The 24,069-nt window shown below is 37.6% G+C and overlaps 1 protein-coding gene across 6 annotated transcripts in view; it reads right to left on the reverse strand.

The window, feature by feature from the left end:
- LOC108294043 (centrosomal protein of 83 kDa) overlaps nt 1-24,069 on the reverse strand; it is a 144,126-nt gene that overhangs the window by 43,536 nt on the left and 76,521 nt on the right. For 3 of the 6 annotated variants that reach the window (XM_037733739.1, XM_017515784.2, XM_017515775.2), the window contains 2 exons: nt 3,555-3,828; nt 2,933-3,083 (listed from right to left, as the gene is read on the reverse strand). In XM_037733739.1, the coding sequence (XP_037589667.1) occupies nt 2,933-3,083; nt 3,555-3,727 (324 nt within the window). In that variant the 5' untranslated portion in view covers nt 3,728-3,828. Of the gene's footprint in view, nt 1-2,932; nt 3,084-3,554; nt 3,829-8,413; nt 8,465-17,552; nt 17,695-19,868; nt 19,892-24,069 lie in introns of those variants that run through there. The other 3 variants (XM_037733738.1, XM_037733737.1, XM_037733740.1) reach the window with 3 other exon arrangements.

The following is a 24,069-nucleotide window of genomic DNA, read 5'->3' on the forward strand; positions in this document are numbered from 1 at the left end:
ACTGATGTAGAAATGTTCTTTAAATGAGTACCTCCCCTTTTCCTATAAAAGCCAAATAGATGACATTAAATCTCAGAAAAGGCGTTTTTGTAGGCAGACTAGATAATGCATGTATATTTTTTAAATAATCATCTTTCATAAACCTTCATTGAAATATTTCTTGATCTTAGTTGAATTTACTTAACTTTTCTAAACTTACAATTTGCACAAATTGCAAGCATCCATTAAACAAATAGCTAAATTGTTTTAAAATACGTTTACATGTGTAAATGTTTCTTTAGCTTATTTTTGCCAAATAAATATCACATAGAAACTAGATACATTTATCTTAAAAAACAGAGGCCTTACCAGATAAATTATATTTGTGAGCAAACATATGGGAGGTTTTCACATGGAGGAGCATCCAAAGTTACCAACATGGAGGCCACAGGGTGGATGACTTCATTTTAATATGAGAGAGAAATGTTTAACATACTTTAATCCATAAATACAATTGGATCACTTTAAAAGTTCACTAGGTTCTCTAGCACTGAAAGCACTGAAGCAGAGAATGAAGAGAGTCCTGTCTGAAAGACATTCTAAAAATGATTCTGCTTTGGACAGTATATTAGTTTCCTGGGTTGCCATAGTAAAATACCAGAAACTACATGGCTTTAAATAACAGAAGTTTGTTCTTTCACAGTTTTGGAGGCTATTAATCTGAAATCAAGGTGTTGGCAGCCCTTGCTCCCTCTAAAATCTGTAGGGAAGAATCTTGCCTTGCCTCTTTCTAGTTTTTGGAGCACTTCAATCTCTGCCTCCACCATCACATAGTGTTCCCCTCAGCGCCATTTGTCACCATCTCTCTTCTCCTCTTTAAGGACACCAGTAATATTGAGTTAAAGGCCCATCATACTCCAATATGACCTCATCAACTTAACTAAGTACATCTGTAATGACCCTACATCCAAATAAGGTCACATTCTGAGATAGTAGGAGTTAGGACTTCAACATATCCTGGTTGGGAATACGACTCAACCCATAACAGATTTAAAGAAAAACTAGAAGATTACCAACTCTAAGATGCTGAGGCTCTAGGTACGTTTGACATAGAAAGTGCAATATATGAACAACAATTCCACTCCATTCATTTATTTCCAATTTTCATGTCATTTATCCAACAAATAGGTGTTTGCTAGGCATTATACTAAACACTGAAGACACACTTAAAAAAAGTCCCTGCCCTCATGGAGCCTGAATTCAAATAAACATGTCATCATTTGTGAATATTTACTATGTGCCCTTATGGTAGTAAAAATGTAGATGTTATCTTACTACACCTCACAGCCCTTAAGCAGATTCTTTTACCCCTTTTACCACATGAGAAAACTAGACATAGAGACATAGTTTTTGAAGGTATCATCTTCTGGAAGAATTGACCTTTTTTTCATTATAAAACATCATTTTTTATCTTTAGTGATACTCTTTGTCTGGAATTCTTTTATATCAGGTATTATTATAGCTACTTCAGCCTTCTGGATATACTTTACTTACTTTCTGGATGTGCTTGGTACAAATAATCACGTTTAGATGTCACTCTCACGAAATACAATAATTAAATTTGCAATACCTGAAGAATCTCTTGGGTTCAGCATTCACAGATTCCATTCATACAACAGATTCTCAATTTTTGCAAAACAAATTAATGCACTGATTCTATAGGCTTAAATTACATTTCCCTCTTCAATTTACATTTCGGAGGTTAAATGTCCCAAATATACCTAGGAGTGAAACAGTGAGCATAGTGGAGTCTCCAAGCCAGGCTTAGAGGTGTTCCCAGCAATGGTAGATTTCAAGAAGTTATTGAATGACAAACTTACAAGGCTTCTGTCAAAGGATATCTAAGAGTTGGGTGATATGCCAGACTACGTGACTTGAAAGATGCTTTCTTACTCTATGAACTTCTGACTCTAATATTAACAATACCTTACCATTTATACCAAGCAGATTGTTAGGCAGAAATAAATAGCTGGTGCTCTTCAGAACTTACGTAATTACAGAAAAATACCATTTGTGAGAACCTACTAATTTGAAATTTATAGGAAATTTAACTGGAGTTAAAGTCTGGTTTTGCTGAATAGTGTGAAAATAATCTAAAGAAGCTGTACTTCGGCCAGGCATGGTGGCTCACGCCTATAATCCCAGCACTTTGGGAGGCCAAGGCTGGCAGGTGTGGACGTCAAGAGATCGAGATCATCCTGCTCAACAAGGTGAAACCCCGACTCTACTAAAAATACAAAAATTAGCTGGGCGTGGTGGCACACACCTCTAGTTCCAGTTATTCAGGAGGCTGAGACAAGAGAATCCCTTGAACCTAGGAGGCAGAGGCTGCAGTGAGCTGAGATCGTGCCACTAAACTCTAGCCTGTTTGTAAAGCAAAAGATAGTTGGCTCTGAAGTACTTCAGCACTTCAGTACTTTTGCCAACTATCTTTTGCTTTACAAACCCATTTGCTTTACAATGTACACATAGATTATATGCACATACTGTTTTTATGGTCTCTTTTAAGAAGCTCCTTAATAACAGCTAAGTCTTTTTTAGCTTACTTTCAGTTATAATGCATATATAAACATTAGTAAATATTTCTTTTAAAAAATTAGTTAATTCTAATTTTTATCAATTCAAACTCACTTCTTCCCTTGTTCTTAATAGTAAAATATTATTCATATCAGAATAGTAATATAATACCAACTTACATAAAATAACAGTTTCATGGCTACCTTATATGGTAGCTAACATTCTAAAATATTTGAAGGAAGATTAAACTGTACCACTTGGAGATACAGCAAAGTAATCATTAAGGATATAGACAGAAATTACCAAATTCACCAAAACTATTTACTTCCATTATGTATCTGACTACTTTCATACTAACTCAAATGTATTTTCTCACCTGCAGTTTCATTTCTTCTAAGTCTTTAGTTTTCTCTACTAATTCTTCTCTTAGTTCTTGAAGGAGCAGCTGAAGTTTTTCCTGGTGAATTTGCTTTTCATTTAACAGGTGCTTGAGTTCATTTTGTGACTTTACATATTCATTCTGCAACCTGATTTTTAAAAATAGAATTCAATTTTGAGTAAATCCTTTCTTTCTAACTGCATGACTTTATGTAAAGTCAATCAACACTACAGAAAAACAAGACCAATATCACAAATTCCTTTAAACCTACAAATATCTTTTCTTTACAGAGTTTCATTTAATTATTAACACTGTAGCTTTGGGATGCAATTTTACCTTGGTGGGAAATGGGGAGCACATTTAGCCATCTGGATACATTTAATTTAACAGGACTCGCCACTTTCAGAATAAGACTTATAAATTTATAATCCACTCGATACCATATTTAGTTTGCAACAAAATAACTTTGAAGTGAAAATTTTACTATATTAAAAAAGTTTTAAATGTATACATTGCAAAATAAGAAAATTATACTATATTCTATAGGAAACATTCAGCCAAGATAATTCCAATAATGTTTTTAAACCAAAACTCACACTTCTAGATTTAAGTAATTTACCTTGTGTGTTCGGCTTTCAGAGTCTGATAATTAGCTTTATGGTGCTCACATCGTAACCTTTCATCAATTAACATTTTCTGGAACTCCGACTGAGAACCTGTCAATCCACTGTCTCCACCAGGAGGCAAATTATTGGGAAAAGTGTCCATATCGGTAAATGTGCTGACAACCATGTAAAAATAAGTTTTGGCTTTCTTATTATTTTAGTTTTCTGTCCAAGAGTATCTCCCACTCCTTTCTTGCTAAGGTAGAATCTCAGGAGGCCAAATTATACCTGCACAGAGAAATAAACATAGTTTGCAATCAGTAAACATAAGCTTCCTTTAGTGATATTTTTTATCACTTTTATTATTCTCCTTATCTTCTTTTTTTTTTTTTTTTTTTTTTTTTTTGAGAAGGAGTCTCACTCTGTTACCCAGGCTGGAGTGCAATGCTGCCATCTCAGCTCACTGCAACCTCCACCTCCAGGATTCAAGAGATTATCCTGTCTCAACTTCCTGAGTAGCCAGGATTACAGGTACCTACCACTATGCCCGGCTAATTTTTTTATTTTTAGTGGAGATGGGGTTTCACCATGCTGGCCAGGCTGGTCTCGAAATCCCGACCTCAGGCGATCCACTCACCTTGGCCTCTCAAAGTGCTGGCATTACAGGCGTGAGCCACTGTGCCCAGCCTCTCCTTATTTTTATTACAAAGCCCAATTTTCAGATTTTAATTGTTCATAAAACAAAATGCAAATATAAAGCTGAATTGCGCCTTGAAAAATTTTCATTTCCATTCAGCTTCTGTGACCATCAAAATCACATCTTCAAGTATTCACCTAGTTCCACTAGAACCATAGACTCTTCCCTTTTAGGGAGTTTTTTTTTTCCCTCATGTCCTTTTTCCTTTGACCTTCCTAGATTCCACTCCGCCTCCCACCATCACTCCACCTCTCCACACTTGGCCTGTCACTGCCATGTTCCTTTTCCTCCTTCACCTCTCCACCCCTTCTACCAAAAGTGTCCAGTTACTATCACTCTGCCCGGTTCTAGCCACTTCATAAGCTTTCCAGTGGCTCATCTGTTGGCCTTCCACTCTTCCTTCATAATGAGAATATTATAATTGTTTTTAATAATTCTTAAGAATATCACAGTGTTACCTCATTCATCATCTGATTATCTCTCTAACCCTTCATACTCTCTTCCAGCAACACTGATCAATTTTTATTTCTCATGCTGGCTCCTAACCCTTGCCCATGCAATTCTTTATGTTTAAAATATTCTCCTTTCTACTTTCATTTACCTGGGCATGCATCCAACTCCAGTTCACTTTTGACATCTTGCATAGATATCTCTTTGTGTAGGAACACTGGTTTGAATGTCCTTCCTACGTCTTCACATTCCTACAGACTTCTCTCTCAGATGACTTACCGCTATATTGTTTTATTTCTTTATTCTTATATTTTATTGCGTTTTAGGTTTTGGGGCACATGTGAAGAACATGCAAGATTGCTGCATATGTATATACATGGCAATGTGGTTTGCTGCCTTCTTCCCCATCACCTATATGTGACATTTCTCCCCATTTTATCCCTCCCAACTCCCCCCATCACTCCCCTAGTTCCCCCCCACAGACCCCAATGTGTGATGCTCCCCTCCCTGTGTCCATGTGTTCTCATTGTTCAACATCCGCCTATGAATGAGAACATGCAGTGTTTGATTTTCTGTTCTTGCGTCAGTTTGCTATGTCTTTTGATTGGGGCATTTAGCCCATTTACATTTAGGGTTAATATTGTTATGTGTGAATTTGATCCTGCCATTTTGATGCTAGCTGGTTGTTTTGCCTGTTAGTTGATGCAGTTTCTTCATTATGTCGATACTCTACCATTTGGTGCGTTTTTGGAGCAGCTGGTACTGGTTGTTCCTTTCTGTTTAGTGCTTCTTTCAGGAGCTCTTGTAAAGCAGGCCTGGTGGTGATGAAACCTCTGAGTAATTAATTGCTTGTTCATAAAGGATTTTACTGCTCCTTCACTTACAAAACTTAGTTTAGCTGGATATGAAATCCTAGGTAGAAAGTTCTTTTCTTTAAGGATGCTGAATACTGGCCCCCACTCTCTTCTGGCTTGTAGGCTGCTGAGAGATCCACTGTGAGTCTGATGGGCTTCCCTTGGTGGGTAATCCGACCTTTCTCTCTGGCTGCCCGTAGCATTTTCTCCTTCATTTCAACCCTGGTGAATCTGACAATTATGTGCGTTGAGGTTGCTCTTCTTGAGGGACATATTTGTGATGTTCTCTGTATTTCCTGGACTTGAATATTGGCCTGCCTTGCTAGGTTGGGGTAATTTTCCTGGATATTCTGAAGAGTGTGTTCCAGCTTGGCTTCATTCGCTCCGTCACATTCAGGTATACCTATCAAACGTACATTAGGTCTTTTCACATAATCCCATATTTCTTGGAGGCTTTTTTTGTTTCTTTTTACTCTTTCTTCTCTAATCTTGCCTTCTCGTTTTATTTCACTGAGTTCATCTTCGATCTCTGATATCCTTTCTTCTGCTTGGTCAATTTGGCTATTGAAACTTGTGTATGCTTTGCGAAGTTCTCATGTTGCGTTTTTCAGTTCAATCAATTCATTTATGTTCCTCTCTAAGCTGTTTATTCTTGTTAGCATTTCATCAAACCTTTTTTCAAGGTTCTTAGTTTCTTTGCATTGGGATAGAACATGTTCTTTTAGCTCAGATAAGTTTATTATCCACCTTCTGAAGCCTGTTTCTGTTAATTCATCAGACTCCTTCTCCATCCAGCCTTGTTCCCTTGCTGATGAGGAGCTGTGATCCCTTGCAGGAAGAGAGGCATTCTGGTTTTGGGTGTTTTCATTCTTTTTGGCTGGTTTGCTTTCATCTTTGTGGATTTATTTACCTGTGGTCTTTGTAGTGAGTGACTTTCAGATGGGGTCTCTGAGTGGACATCCTGTTTGTTGATGATGAAGTTATTTCTTTCTGTTTCTTAGTTTTTCTTCTAACAGTCAAGGCCCCTCTGCTGTAGGACTGCTAGAGGTCCACTCCAGACCCTGCTTGCCTGGGGCTCACCTGCAGTGGCTGCAAAACAGTGAGGGTTGCTGCCAGTTTCTTCTTCTGCTATCTTCGTCCCAGAGGATACCTGCCAGATGTAAGTCTGAGCTCTCCTTTATGAGTTGACTCTTTGGATATATGGGGGTTGGGGAGCTACTTGAGGAGACAATCTGTCCTCATAGGAGCTAGAGTGCTAATAAGCTGTGAGCTCTGTTTCTCCATTCAGAGCTGCTGGGCAGGTACATTTAAGTCTGCTGCAGCAGAACTCATAACAGCCTTTTTTTCCCCAGGTGCTCTGTCCCAGGAAGGTAGGGCTTTATTTATAAGTTTCTGTCGTGCTGCCGCCTTTTTTCAGGGATGCCCTGCCCCGCGAGGAGACAGCCTAGTCACACTCTGCCAGCAGAGGCGTTGCTGATCTGCTGTGGGCTCCACCCAGCTGCCGTGTGAACTTCCATGCAGTCCTGTTTATAGGGGTATAGTTAGAACTGCCTCAGCAATGGCAGACTGCCTTAGCAATGGTGGACTACCTCAGTAGTGGTGGTCTGCCTCAGTAATGGCGGACACCTCTCCTCCACAGAGCTGGGCTGCCCCCGGATTCAGCTGTCCTTGCTGTGAAACTCTCAATCCAGAGCGTTTCAGATTGCTGGTGTTTGTGGGGATGGGACCGGCCGTGCCTGATCACCTGGCTCCCTGCCTCAGACCCCCTTTTTTTTATTCAGCTGAACAGGCAACTCTGTCTCCCAAGCATTCCAGTCACCAGTTCAAACAGTGTCCAGATTTGTGTGAATTCTTGTGCAGAGACCTGCTGTGCCGGCGGAAACAGCCATGCTGGGGGCTCGCGGCACTTTTTCGCCTGGGAATCTCTTGGCCTGGCTCCCTGTTTCAGTCCCCTTTTTTTCAGTTGAATGGGCGACTCTGTCTCCCAGGTGTTCCAGTTGCCAGATTTGTGAGATTTTGTGCGGAGACCCGCTGCGCCGGCTGTGCTGGAGGTGCTTTTCCACCCAGGAATCTCCTGGCCTGACTTCCTGTTTCAGTCCCCTTTTCATCAGCTGAATGGGCGACTCTGTCTCCCAGGCATTCCAGTCGCCTGTTGAAAAGGCACCCAGATTTGTGTGAGATTTTGTGTGGAGACTCGCTGTGCCAGCTGAAACAGCCGCGCTGGAGACTAATGGCACTTTTTCACCCGGGAATCTCCTGGCCTGGCTCCCTATTTCAGTCCCCTTTTTATCAGTTGAACAGGCAACTCTGTCTCCCAGGTGCTCAAGTCACCAGCTGAAACGGGGCCTGGACCCGTGTGAGTTTTTTGAGTGGAGAGCCGCGCTGGAGACCTGTGACACTCCTCCATCTGGGAATCTCCTGGTCTGTGGGCAATAAAAATCTGTCTGGAAATGCAGCAATCACTTACCCTCCACGCACTCACTGGGAGCTGCCATCCAGAGCTGCTCCTACTCAGCCATCTTGGATCCCCTAACTCTCATTTAGGTAGTCTTAAATTTACAAACCAGAGTCATGTTTCCTAAAGCTACTGCAGTAAGCTTCAAGTGTATATTCTGGTACAAAATTCATATTCCCTAATCAGGTTAAAACCCATTGGAACTTGGTAGCTGCCTGGGGAGAATCAAGGTCTTCAAAAGGTGACCTTCGGCACATAACTATGTCTATGATTAACACTTTGAAGGGTCTTTTATTTGACACAAGGCAAGCTGCAACCAGCCTGCAGATTCTGATGAGAAGTTAGTCAACACATAAATACTGATCAACTCCTATGTGTTATACACTGCAGTAAGAACAGAAAACTAAATCATCTCACCTATCTCCAAAAGCACTGACCCAGTATTATGAAAATCACTGTTTATTTCATCTAGAAGTAAAAAAATGATGTTTTAAAGTGTTCTTATAACTAAGAACAAAAATTTTAATTACAATAGTTCTGTCTCCTTTAACTTCATTACTCTTTCTCTAGTCCCCATTATACACATATTTTTTTTCCTGATAGAATCTTCCTTAGTCATGGGTCTTTACAAATCACTTCTTATAACAAAAAAATATATTTGCCCTATGCAAATCAGCCATTAAATTACTGTCTTGCTTGAATTATAACATCTCTGATAAATTAGTGTGATATCTATGTATTACTTAATACAATTTTTAAACTATAATTGCAGTTGCTTTGGTTTCCTCTGAAATTATATTTTAATGGGGGGGGGAGCCCCTGAAGAACACTATATTCCTTACTCTTAGGTTAAACATGCACTAAGATTCAAACTTTGTAAATACAGAGTGAGCTACCTGTAGCAGCCACCACAAAATTATCCTGCGAAAAATATACCTTTGCCAAGGAATTAATGAACTGCATCATAAAACTGGCATGCAATTTTTATTTTACTGTGGGTAAAATGCCATTAAATAGAATCTCATGCTCCAGAGAAATTTTTCGTGAGTCAACTGATATGGCAAACTTCACTGCCTCATTTTAAGAAATTGCTACAGCCATCCCAACCGTCAGCAACCACTACTCTAAACAGTAGCCATAAGCAGAAAGTCCAGACCCCTCTACCCACTAATAGACGACTCACTCAAGGCTCAGGTGATCAATAGCATTTTTTAGCAATAAAGTACTAATTAAAGTATCTACATCTTAATATATAATTATATTGTAAACTTAACAGACTACTGTACAGTGTAAACATAACTTTTCTATGCACTGGGAAACCAGAAAATTCATGTGACTTAATTTATTGTAGTAGTAATCCAAGTAAGTTAAATGTAAGTTTAGGTTTACTCTTGACTTCTAAAGCTTTATAGGAAGAAAAAATATTTGGGGGTTAATAAATATGTTTGGCTCCACATGAAAATTCTATGAAAAAATACATCTTTAAAAATTATAAAATGTGTATCTATAAAATGTTTGAGCTGTTGGTAACAGCTCAAAATTGCTTACTTTCTAGGTTTTCACTAAAAGTTAAGATTACTAAGAGTTAACTAAAAATTAAGATTACTAAGACTTAAAATTCTAGTTAATACATAGAATTCTGCAAGCAACGTGTACAAGAAAAAAATAAAATTTGTTTTTGATGAAAAAATTGTTTAAAAAAACATGTTTTTGGCCAGGCACGGTGGCTCACGCCTGTAATCCTAGCACTTTGGGAAGCTGAGGTGGTGATCACCTGAGGTCAGGAGTTCAAGACCAGCCTGGCCATCATGGTGAAACCCCATCTTTAAATAAATAAAAATTAAAAAATACACGTTTTTATTTTAAAAGGAATTTGTCTCATTCACAGGTTATTGAAAGTTTTCAAAATATGAATTTGGAAAAACATAAAAACAAGAGAGAAAGGAATAAATAAAAAACAGATGCAAAAAACTATGAGAATGTATTTTTGGTAAGAAAAGACAATGACAGTAATTTTTGCATAAAAAAAATCTTAGGTGGTTGAAATGATAGAAAAAAAGAGAAGTAAATTTTTGTCCTAAAGTAAAATGATTGTTTCAATATAAAAAAGAGAAATGTAAGACTAAACTAAAGGACTGAGCAAGTTGTAGAAGGTCTGAGCAAATTATGAAAGGTTTGTGAGAGATGAATCTTACAAAAGAAATTTTATTTGTGAACAAATTGGCTAAAATGAAAAGTAAAAATTATTTGTCTTAAAATTTACCTCTGACAGCAAAAGTACGCTGATACAAAACTAAAATGTGATCTTTTCTGTTAAAACAAAATTTTCTCAGAGAATGGATTGCTTTAAATGAAAATATAATAAAGGTAGATTTTAAGGCAAAAAAAAACCCCTATTTAAAATGAAGAGAGAAATTAATAATGATAAAGGTTAAATACACCAGAAAGATGTGACAATTTTAAACTTATACATACTTACTATGGCTACTAAATATGTAAAGCAGAAGTTGTCAAAACTATAAGGAGAAAGAGACAAATTCACAATGACAGAAGAATTTCACCAGTATTCTTAGTAACTGATGGGACAAGAAGATTTTTAAAAATAATCAATAAGAACACAGGTAATTTAAACACAATTAACCATGTTGACTTAACTGACATATGGAAGACTATACCCACAACTGTAGAGTACAAACTCCTCACAAGTATACACATAACATTTATAAATACTGACCACATACCAGGTATTTTAAAAAATACACTTCTAAATAACTTATCAATCAAATAAAAGGTCAAAACAGAAATTCAAAAATATGCAGTACTAAATGAAAATTGATACTCCATTTTAAAACTTATGGGATAAAGGTTTCTACTTTAAGGAAGATGGAACATATATATATTTTCGTTTTATAGTTATTAATACAACTAAGAGTCCTGGATTTAGGTATACAACAAACATAAGACTCTGAATAACAGAAACTAGAAGTCAGGCCAGCTATGGACCTGAGAATGTAAGGCGAAATACAATGGTGAGTTTAGTTCCCTGGGCTTTCTTTTTCATATACCTCAGACACCAAAGAAACTGGCAACTCAGAATTGAAGCAACTGGCAACCACTAAACACCAATTAATTCAGACAAGTAAGTCTTGAACAAAAGCCTACTCTCTAGCTAAAGGAACAAAAAGAGGGAGCCTAGCAAGATAATATATAGACAATTACAATCTATAATCTATTCAAATACTACAAAAAAAAAAAAAAAAAAAAAACCCTGTAGGTCCACTCCCATCCATACAAGCAAAGGCCAGATGGAAGCCAAGCTAGGCTATAATAAAATAGCCTAATACTGGGCCAAGATGGTACACAAGATGACTGACTAGAAAATAGGAACTTTCATTGTTTCCACTGTTTGCTGAACCATAGTAAAGCTCAATGATCCTGCAATGTCAGAGGACACAACATGGAAAATCTGAACTTTCACCCCCACCAACAGTAACAAAGAGGTCCTCCGTCACCCCACTGAAGTGCTGTCACAGAAGGCCTAGTGGAGAGTTAGGCCAACCACCCCAACAGTAATGAGGCTACCCTCTCTGGGGAATCAATGAAGCTCACATTGGGAGCCAGAACTAAAGCTACCTGGCAATAACAAAGACCCCTCCTACAACACCCCCCCAAAAAAACAATGGTGTCAACAAGAGCCAATTTAAAAACTTGAACTTGCTAGGCACTATGGCTTGTGCCTGTATATCCCAGCCACTCAGAAGGCGAGGTGGGAGGACTGCTTGAGACCAAGAGTTCGAGACCAGCCTGGGCAACGCAGTGAGACCTTAACTCAAAAAAAAAAAAAAAAAGAAAAGAAAAAAAAGTCATTAGTTGGGCATGGTGGCATGTGCCTATCTGCTCAGCTACTCAGGAGGATTGCTTAAGCCCAGAGGTTCAAGGCTGCAATGAGCTACGATATGCCACCACACTCTAGCACAGGCAACTGAGCAAGACCCCCACCTCTTAAAAATAACAAACAAACAAATAAAAAACTTGTACTTCCATCCTCACCTGACAAAAACAAGGTAGCATGTCCCTTTTCCTCTACTGGAAAAGTGTCAGAAAAGGCCAGCTAAAACAAAAGGTTTAGATAGAATCCATAGTATTACAATATCCCAAATGTCCCAGTTTTGATAGAAAATCCCTGGTCAGCTGGGAATGGTGGCTTACGCCTGTAAGCCCAACACTTTGGGAGGCCAAGGCTGGTGGATCACTTGATATCAGGAGTTCGAGACCAGCCTGGTCAACATGGCAAAGCCCCCATCTCTACTAAAAATACAAAAATTCGCCGGGTGTGGTGGTGCATGCCTGTAATCTCAGCTACTCTGGAGGCTGGGGCAGGAGAATCGCTTGAACCCAGGAAGCAGAGGTTGTAGTGAGCTGAGATTGCACCACTACACTCCCACCTGGGCGACAGGGGGAGACTCCAACTCAAAAATAAATAAATATAAAAAAGAAAAGCCACTGGTCATATCAAGAAGAAAGATTTGAAACTGAATGAAAAAGGTAACAGAAGCCAACACTACGATGACAGAGATCCTATGGTTATCTGACAGACTTTAAGGCAATAATGATAAAAATGTTTAAAGAAACAATCACAAACGAGCTTGAAATAAACCAAAAGAGGGTCACAGCAAAGAAATAGAAGTCTCAGAAGAGAAAGTAAAAAGAAGAGCCAAGTGGAAATTTTAAAACTGAAAAATACAGGCTGGACCTGGTGGCTCATACCTGTAATCCTAGCACTTTGAGAGGCCAAGGCAGGTGGATCACTTTAGGCCAGGAGTTCGAGATCAGCCTGGCCAACATAGTGAAACCCCATCTCTACTAAAAACACAAAAATTAGCCAGGCATGGTAGCATGTGCCTATAGTGCAGCTATTCAGGAGGCTGACGCAGGAGAACTGCCTGAATCTGGGAGGCAGAGGCTGCAGTGAGCCAAGATTGTGCCACTGTACTCCAGCCTGGGTGACAGGCTGAAACTCTGTCTCAAAAAAAAAAATAAATAAATAAAAATAAAAATAGTAGATGAGCTCATCAGCAGAAATAGGAAGAGAAAAAGTGAGAAAAGAATTAATGCACTGGAAGACAGAACAACAGAAATTACCTGGCCTGAAAAATAGACAGAAAATAGACACATAAAATAAATAAGAAACAGCTCAGGGACTGTCAGAAATAAAATACCTAACATTCCTGTTCTCAGAGTATGATTCCATTTATATGAAATATCTAGAATAAATACATAGAAAGCAGACTGATGATTACTAGGAGCTAAGGGAATGGGGTAATGGGAATTGACTGTTTAATGGGTACAAGGTTTTATTTGATGTGGTAATATGTTTTGGAACTAGATAGTGGTGGTTGTTATGCAATGTTGTGAATGTAGTAAATGCCACTAAATTATATACTTTAAAATACTTAATGTTATGCTATATTAATTTCACCTAAATAAAAAAGGAGAAAAATAAACCTAGAAAACTAGAAACTTAAAAGCACATCAATCTCATCAAAAGTGTACATAAAAATAGTACATTAAAATACCATACATGGTTTTAAATCTTAAAATGTCTTTTTTTGAGAATGTGACCAAACCAGAAAGTCCATTATTGCCACTTCTATTCAACATTGTATTGAAGAACTGGAACAAAACAAAGGAATAGAAGGTATACAAACTAAAGAGGAAAAAATAAATCTTTCTTTATATATAGATGTTCTGATTGTGTATGTAGAATATCTAAAAAAATTTAGAGAAAAATAATTAGAAAAAGCAAGTTAGCAAGACTGGTAGATAGAACAATATACAAAAATCAATTGCATTCTCTATGCCAGCAACAAATTTATTTTTTATTTTTTTAATAGTGATATTCTTTTAAAAATAACAAAGTATTTTTAAAGACATTCTTAATGATAACATAAAAAATATATAACCTCGGTAAAAAGATGTACAAACTATTATATGGAAAACTGTGGCTAACTATTGAAAAAAACTAAAAAAGACCTAATAGAGATATGGACCAGGTGTAGGGATTAGAAAGCATTCTAAAGAGATAAATTCTCCCCAATCTATAGATGATGCAGTATCAATTAATATCCAAATGAGTGTGTGTCTATGTGTGAGAAACTCAACATGCCGATTCAAAACTTTATATGGAAATACAAAAGACCAGTGAAAATGATTTTAAAGAACAAAACGGGAAGACTTTATCTACTATATACTTACTATAAATATACAATAATTAAGATGGTATGGTATGCCATTGGCTTAATTATAGACAAAGAGACCAGTAAAACAGGATACAGCCCATAAACTGACCCACCCATATGAGATAATTTAAAACAAAGGTGGTGTTGCTGAACTGTAAGAAGAGAGTCTTCAATAAATGCTGCTGGGACAACCAGGTCACCGTGTAGGGGGAAAAAAAAAAAAAAAAAAAAAAAACTTGGGCCTTTCTTTATATTATACACTAAAATTAATTCTAGTTGGATTGAAAATCTAAATGTGAAAAGCAGAAGCACAAAGTTGCTATGATATGGGAAAATATCTTTAATAACTCAAGGCAGAAAAACTACTATGTCTAACAGCTAAAAGGTGATTTCCAGAAAAATAATGAGAACGAGCACCTTTTCTTTGTTTACTGGCCATTTAGGTATCTTCTTTTATAAAATGTCCATTTACATCTTTTGCCCAATTTTTTCTGTTGAACTGTCTTTTTAATTACCAAATTGTAAAAATTATTCATAACATTTAAATCTCAATAAGAAAACCAAAAAGACTGACAATAAATCTGGAGAGGAGAGGAAGCAACAGCTTGTAGCGTAAACTGGAATATTCACTTCGGAAAAAAAGTGGCATTATCTACTAAGGTTAAAAAAAAAATACATATACTATGTATGACTCAGTAATTCCTCTCCTTGCCATATATACACTTGAAAGGTGGTATAGACAGGTACACAAAAAGATTTATGTGATACTGTTCATAGCAGCATTATTCCTAACAACTGAAACCTAGAAACAAATCCAATGACCATCAACAGTTGAAACGAATAGTGGTATGAGAAATGAATAGTGGTATAATGGAACTAGTACTATACTGCAATAAAAATAAGCTATACATCAAGCTTGTCCAACCAGTAGCCCATGGACTGTATGTAGCCCATGATGGCTTTGAATGCGGCCCGACACAAAGTCATAAATTTTCTTAAAACCTTATGAGAGGGTGTGTGTGTGTGTGTGTGTGTGTGTGAATTCCTTTTTGTTTGTTTGTATTTTTAGTTCATCAGCTTTCGTTACTGGTAATGTATTTTATGTGTGACCCAAGATAATTCTTCTTCCAGTGTGGCCCAGAGAGGCCAAAAGATTGGACACCCCTGCTATAAATACTCTATATATAGGGTAACTATTACAGACATGTTGTCCAGAAGAAGCCAAACATAAAATATAAATTATTACAAATACATAAAGTTTAAAAATTAAAAACAAGCACTATAGTATATAGGGGAGATATTTTTAGGTATAAGCATGTATAAAGAAAGGGACTAATTATCATTAAAGTCAGGAAAATATTACTTAAGGAGGCTAGTAATGTTCTACTTCTTCATTCTTGTGGATATATGGAAATTTACTCTGTAGCTTGCTTTGTAAATCACTCAGCTGTATGTTGCATACTTTTCTATATGTATAATTCACAATTTTTTTTTTGAGACAGATTCTCATTCTGTCACCCATGCTAGAGTGCAAAGGCATGATCACGGCTTACTGCAGCCTCAATCTCCCAGGCTTAAGTCACCTCCGTCTCCCTAGCAGCTGGGACTACAGGTACATGCCACTAAGCCTGTTTTTTTGCTTGTTTGTTTTTTGTTTTGTTATTTTTTTGTAGAGACAAGGTCCCACTATGTTGCCTAGGCTGGGCTTGAACTCCTAAGCTCAAGCGATCCTCCCACTTTGGCCTGCTAAAATGTTTAGGTTACAGAAATGAGTCACTGCACCTTGCCTTATAATTCACAATTTTTTAAAAAGAGACTTAGAAGGGAGAGTGATTCAAAAATTAGGCTCAGCATCAAGTCAAGGACGCTAGTCCTTTTCGCTGTTCTTTCAACAAATCCTGTTGGTTTAATTCTCCTTATGGTTGTGAGGCTACTACATAGATAGATAATATTAATTTTTAAAAATTTTTTCTAGTTCTCTTTTATTCATGTGCTTGTTTATAATTATTTAAGTAAAATTTACATGAAATGCACGAATATTATCTCCATGCATCACTTAACAACAAGGATATGCTCTGATAAACACACTGTTAAGTGATTTCGTTGATGTACTTACACATACTTAGATGATATAGCGTATTATACACATAAGCTATACGGTATAGCCTATTGCTTATAGGCTACACGTTACTGTACTCAATATTATAGGCAACTATAACAAATCACTAGGCAACAGAAATTTTTAGCTGCATTATAATCTTATGGTAACACTGTTGTGTATGTGGTTACATGCAACACATGAATGTATACAATTTCACAAATTCACAAAAAAGAATGCCTCAATTTCATAAAGATAAAAAACAATCCCATAACTCCACAAAGTTCCTTCATGCTCCTTTCCAATCACCTCACCCATAAGAGGCAACCACTTTCGTAGTTATTCTCACCATAGTTCCACCTGATTCACAACATAATAAAGTGAAATCGTACTCTCATGTATTGGCCTCGTTTCACCCAAATGGCTGTGAGATTCACCTATGTTTTTGTATATCTTAGTAGCCTGTTCCTTTTTAAGGCTGAGTAGCATTTCATCGTTTAAATATACCACATATTGTTTATCCATTCTCCTGAAGATGAGCATGAGTTTTTTTCTGGTTACAATGAATACAGCTGCTATGAATATTCTTGTACAAAACTTTCTGTGGACACATTTTTAGTGGGGGGTGAGTGGTGGTAAATATCGAAGAGAGGAATTGCTGAGTCATGGAGCAGGTTTATATTTAATTTTGTGTAAGAAACTGCCAAATCTTTTTCCAACATGGTTATACCATTTTCTGTTCCAACCAACAACATATGAGAATTCTGTTTGCTCCATGTGCACCAGACCAAACTGGTTCAACTTTTATGTAACAAATAGTGAGTTATTTTACAGCTGCCATGGACCCTCAGTTCACATAACCTGAGCATGCCCAGATGAGCCAAGACTGCAATCTTAGGATGAATCCAAGTGCTTGGACCAAGGAATGGGGAGTAAATTAAGAAGTCGACACTGCATGGCAAGATCCAGGCTCCAATCAGACCAAGCTCAGGCATCATCCCATGATAGGATCCAGTCAGATCATTCCTCCAGCATCATGTCATTGTAAGATCCAATCAGATCACGCCTTGTTATTCTACGCTGATAAAGCCTGACTCGGGCCCCTGCTTTGGGAACTATCCCCATGTTCTCCTTGCTTGTTGCAAGTAATAAAATCCTCATGGTAAATCCTCTTTGGCTGTGAGCACTGAGTTGATACCCACCAAGGAACCAAACCCACCTGTTGTGTGGGTAATAATGTGGTGTTGAGTCTTTTTAATTGCAGCCATTCTGGGAGGTGTAAAGTGGTATCTCCTTGTGGTTTTATGTTTTCCTGAAGCACTTTTTCATGTAGTTAATGGCTGTTCACAGATCTTCTTAATCTATGAAAAGATTTTTGCTTTAAGAACCAACACAGCAAAGAATATTTACTTTGTAGCTGGCAAAATGGGGGATATTAATAGCTAATGTGTATAATAGAAATGAAAACAAATCCCCTGAATGTGCCTGATCTCGTCTGATCTCGGAAGCTAAGCAGGGTCAGGCCTGGTTAGTACTTGGATGGGAGAAATGAAAACGAATCTAAAATTTGTCTCACTCCACTAATTACCATTAGTTTCCTGAGCACACACTGCTGTTTTCTACCTCCATGTCTTTGTAAATCCTAATTTTCTTGCTCAGAAGGCTTTTTCCATCTCTTTGTACAGCCTTCAAAACCCAACTCAGGAAATGTATTACTTCCTCCATGTAAAGACCCTCCCAAACTTATATAGTTAATTATTCTGTGTTTTATCTTGCATTGTAGTATACATAACACATGGAATGTCACTTCGTCCATGACAAGAAACATGTCTTAACTCATCTTCATAACTCCAGCACCTAAATAACCACAAGCACATATTAAGAGCTCCAAAATATTAAATGAACAAATACTGTGTTCATCATTCTAATGCTACTTTAGCCTTGATTCAGTTTTCTCCTCCAAATTCAGAAAGTCTTCCAAACAATAGTGGACTGAATGCTAGCCCCTCAAAATATGTCATTTCCTAATCTCTTGATGGTATGAATATTACCTTATATCGTAAAGGGGGGGCAGTGATCAAATTAAGAATCTTAAGAGGAGAGGCTTATGCCAGATTATATGAGTGGGCGCAAAACACAGTCACATGTATCCTCTAAGACAGAAAAGGGAGTTCTGATGTGAAGAGGAAGAGGCAATGTGACCATGGAGACAGAGACTTGGAAAGATGTAGCCATAAGCCAAGGAAAGCCTACAGCGTAAGAAGCTGGAAAAGGCAAGGAAAGGATTCTGTCCTAGAGCCTTCATAGGGAATGTGGCTCTGCCAGCAAATTGATTTCTGACTTCTAATCTCTAAAACTTTGAAATAATGAGTTTTTGTTGTTTCAAGCCACCTATTATACGGTAATTTGTTACAGAAGTCACCAGTAACTTATACAATGGCTTTCTCTTGTATTAATATTTACTCATAATAAAGTTTATCAAACTCAAAATTTCTAACACAATTTTAAATTCCTACCATGGTTAGAGTTCTCTAACTTCAACCAGTCAATACATAGCTATCAATTGCTTGTAAGACAGTTAAACAAGTATGAGATGCTTGAAATACAAAATAAAACATCCACTGTGCAGAGTTGACTAAATACATAAATTCATATCGAAATTTTTTTTTCGAGACAGATTCTCACTCTATCACCCAGGCTGGAGTGCAGTGGAACGAATCTTTGCTCACTGCAACCTCCGCCTCCCAGGTTCAAGCAATTCTCCTGCCTCAGCCTCCCAAGTAGCTGGGACTATAGGTGCAGGCTACCACACCTGGCTAATTTTTTGTATTTTTTTTTTAGTAGAGTAAAGGTTTCGCTGTGTTAGCCAGGATGGTCTTGATCTCCTGACCTCGTGATACCCCTACCTCTGCAACCCAAAGTGCTGGGATTACTGGCATCGGCCACTGCACCTGGCCAAAAATTTTCAAAAATAAAGTACATAGTTCAAACAGTAAAAAGGGAAAAAAAGTAAAACATTGTCTTGATTAGCCTGTTAATCAGTGAGCACTTGTTGGGCTAGTCTCAGTGAAAAGCAGTTTTTAAAAGACTAGTACAACCTTTTCCGAAATTCTTCATCTTCTCTTTGCAAACATTACAAATACATACTTACATCCATGTGTCCTTTCTACAACTTCTTTTTACTGGTCCCAGCTCTATGGACCTCCATATGACCTTTTATTCTTCATAGAGACTGTATTTTTTAAGCAGTGAGTGGTACAATGTCTGCCCCAAAGTATGGTAATTCAAAATATTCAAAAGGCACAGCTGCTGATGCTCACGGAAAGCTTCCAAAACACATTCCATTAAAAGCACATGCTATGCCTTTGAACATTTCAAAACAATGCTTTAAATACTACATGCCCTCAAAGTAAATGCTGTTTTTTAAAAACATTAAAAGTCTAGGGAGGACCTACATCAGGCATTTACTTTACTAAGAAACAAAACATTAGAAATTAATTTCTTCAAAATCCAGAGATAATCCTACACTAGTCACCCAAACAACCTTCGGATAGCCATCCAGGATGTCTTGTGTATAAAAAAAAAATGTCACAACTTGACACCCTGCCAGAACCTGAAGCGCAGCTGGGAGCAGACCCTTCAAAACCCTGGTAAGGTGCCAGGCTCTGTAATTGTGATTTAGAAAGAAACAAGGGAGAGCAAGGAAAAAGGAAAGGAAGAAGATACATATTCGAGTGGTTAGCAATCAACCACCAAGCACTCTAAATTAAAATGTTATTCTATTTTTACGATTATACTGTCTGCCTCTGCACAGCTTCATTCACACAAAAGAATTCTAGAAAGCAGGGCATAGTAATGAGTCAACCTCAGATGCTTAGAAGTAAATTACCAAAGTCTCTGAAAGTTGTGATCTGAAAGGCAAAAATGATTCTTGTCCAAATTCATTTTAACAATTCTTAATGTAGGGTCTGTTACAATAATATGGGGACTTTCCAGAAGATTTATGGGCACTGAGCATCTCTGTGTGAGTTGTAGATTCTTCTTTGCTCACAGTCCCATCTTTCTTCTGAAATAGAAAAGGCTACCCATAATGTGGCTGCTAATACACAATAAAGACTGTCTACTAATACAACAACATATCCTGAAAATTTTTTAAAATAAATCCTGATTTAATTTTATTTCCATAAGATTTATGCCTTAGTCTGAAAAGTAAATAAAGAGAAGCTGATACTTAAAACTGAGTTTAACTGATATTTTTACTGCAGTTGACACAAACATTCTCCTTATCTTTTCCAATTTGTCACAAAGTAAGTATAAAATTTTTCAGCTAGAAAAAGGAGATAAATAAAAGCCATTCTCAAGACACAGGTTAATTTTAAAACAATACACTTTTAAAAACTGATTAAACAACCAATATTTATTGAGTGACTGCTATACCATATTTACTGAATAATCTACTTATAGTAAAAGGGCTTTGAGAGACAAAAAAATATACAGACCATCAAGTCAAGCACACTTCTTATCAGGAAAGAAGAGCACTTGCCCATATTCAGAGTACTCCATGGATATTTTCTAAGTGCCTTTAATTTGCTAGAAGACTTTGTTGAATACAGGAATACAGACATAAATAAAAGAAAATCCTTGTCCTCAAGTAGTTTATGATGGTCAGTGGACTATACTTGTTAACCAACAACTGCTGACTGAAAAAGGATGAGAGAAAATGAACTATTTAACCATTCTGAACTTAAATTTTTTTACCATATATTCAAAGTCATAAATTCAGAAAGTTTTTAAATTATAAAACATTAAGGAATTCAACAAAGAGATGACAGGAAACACCTAAATCAAGGAAAGTGAGAGAAGTGAGGCAGCCTGCTTATCTGAGATCAGCTAAGGGCCTGCAGAGACTTCCCAATCTGAGGAAAGGATAAATGAGAGATGCCCAGGGGTCCACATTTCCACCATGGCCACCTGCAATCCTAGCCACAGTAGAGGCCCTGGACCCTCGTAGGCCCTGAAACTAACATAAGGAGCTGCATGGAGACTGCATAACAGCACCACTCCAGAGAGGGAGCTCACGCTGGGGCACACTAAGCTCCCTGCTCCCCACCCCAGTCCTAAGCATCTATAGTAGGACACCATTTTGAGAATCCAGTCCCAACAGACTACATCTTGCCCTTGGGCTCAACAGCACCTGCCTCTTCACATGCCTAGAATCCCACTGACATATCCAGCCCACAGCTGCCACCATGCCTGGTTCCTGATGCTGTGGCCAAGGTGCAAGCCACTGGCTACAACCCTACCCACTGGCTCCAACCCCACCCACTGCCTCTAGCAGTGGAGCCACCACTCATTTTCATGTGCCCAGAATCCCTCACCCAGAGCTGCCATCACTGTGTTCCTGGGGCTAAGGATCAAGCAAAGCATGAGCTTCCACTGCCTGGGCTAAAGCATGAGCCAAGCATGAGCTGCCACCATCAGGACTAAAGTGTGAGTGAAACACAGGCTGCACTGCCAGGGCTGAAATACAAGCCAAGTATGGACCGCCACTACCAGAGCTAAAATGCAAGTGAAATGCACATTCCTAATACTTGCCTGCATACAGCTGGTATCAATCACTGAAAGCTACTCTGCCCTCCCCAGCAGTAAGGCTGCAGCACAGACACTGCCTCCCACAACATGAACACTGTGTCTGTGGCCTAAGAATTACTCCACCTCTTCCAAACACAGCCAGCACCTACACGCACCACTGGAGACCCTAAAGACAAGCCTACCTGGCCTTGCCCACCCCCATGCCAGAGCACACAATCCAGAGGCCTAGAGATCACACAGCTCAGTCTACCACCATCGGCAACTAAGCACTCTTCCCAGGAACCTGAGATTGGGCCCACCCACCCAGCCACTAACATCACAGCAAGAAAATATCAAACCTCCAAAAGAATACAAAACCCTCTAGCAACAAATCTCAATTAAAAAAATTCACAAAATCCTGTTAAAACAATTTAAAATATCGATTTTAAAGAAGCTCAGTGAGATACAAGAGAATACTTAAAAATTACATAAAGAAATCAGAAAAGTAATTCCTAGAATATAAATGAGAAATTTATAAAATTCTCATTTTATAAGAGACAGCATAAAAAAAAGAAATTCTGGAGCTGAAGAATTCACTGAGTGAAATACAAAATACATTTGAAAGCTTCAACAACAGACTAAATCAAACAGAAGAAAGAATCTCAGAACTTGAAGATAGGTCTTTCAAGTCATCCAATCAGACAAAAATAAAGAAGAATAAAAAAGAATGAGCAAAGCCTTTGTGACACATGGGCACCATAAAGCAACTAAATATTCTCATTTTCAGAGTCTCAGAAGGCAAAGAAAAAATAAAATGTATAGAAAACCTACTTAATGAAGTAACAGAGAAAAAATTCCCAAGTCCAGCAAGAGATTTAAAATCTAGATAGCAGAGGCTCCCAGATCCCCAAACAAATACAATGCAGAAAGGTCTTCCACAATGCACATTATAGTCAAACTGTCAAAAGTCAAAGACAAAAAGAGAATTCTAAAAACAGCAAAAGAAAAGTGTCTAGTTACTTATAAAGGAATCTCCATGAGATTGAGATGATATATTCAAAGCACTGGGAAAAAAAAACCCAAAACTCTCAGTCAAGGATACCATACCCAGAAAAGTTCCCATAATTTTGAAGGAGAAATAAAATCTTTCGCAGTTAAGCAAAAGCTGAGGGAATTCATCGACGCTAGATCAGCCCTATGAAAAATGCTTAAGAGAATCCTACACCTAGAAAATACACAAAAATATAAAATCCACTAGTAGAACAAATGCACAAGCAAGGAAAAGACTCAAATGTTACTGCAGAAAACCACTGAACAACAATAATAAATAAGAACAAAGGACATACAAAACAATTAGAAATCAATTAATAAAATGACATAAACAAGCCCCCACATATCCATAACAACTCTGAATGTAAATGGACTAAATGTCATTCCACTGAAAAGAAACAGACTAGCTGAATAGATCTTTAAAAACAGAATAAAACAAAACATAACCCATCTAATGCTTAAAAGAAATTCATCTCACCTATAAAAACACATACAGTGAAAGCAAAGGGATGGAAAAAGACATTCTATGCAAACAGAAACTAAAAGGGAGCAGGAGTAGGAGTAGCTATGCATGTATCTGTTAAAACAGGCTTTAAGTCAAAAACAGTAAAAAGAGACAAAGGTCATTATATAATACTAAGATAATCAATTCAGCAAAAGGATAGCAATTCTAAACATACATGCACCAGACACAAGAGCACCCAGATATACAAAGCAAATACTATTACACCCCGAAAGAAATCCACGAATAGACAACTAATTTTGACAAAGGCATCAAGAACATACATTTGGAAACGAATGTCCCCTTCAATCAATGGTGCTGGGAAAACTGAGTATCATCCATATGCAGAAAATTTAAATTGGATTCCTACCTCTCCCGTGCACAAAAATCAACTCAAGATGGATCAAAGACACAAACATAAGACCCAAGACTATAAAATTACTAGAAGAAAACATAGGGAAAACACTTCAGGACCTTGGTCTCAGCAAAGATATTATGGCTAACACTTCAAAAGCACAGAAAACAAGAACAAAAATAGACCAATGGGACTACAGGTACTGATCGACTTACGACCTATGCAACTTACAACCATTCGACTTTACGACCACAATCG

This window comes from Cebus imitator, unplaced genomic scaffold (genome assembly GCF_001604975.1).
Source record: "Cebus imitator isolate Cc_AM_T3 unplaced genomic scaffold, Cebus_imitator-1.0 Scaffold18, whole genome shotgun sequence".
Lineage (NCBI taxonomy): Eukaryota > Metazoa > Chordata > Mammalia > Primates > Cebidae > Cebus > Cebus imitator.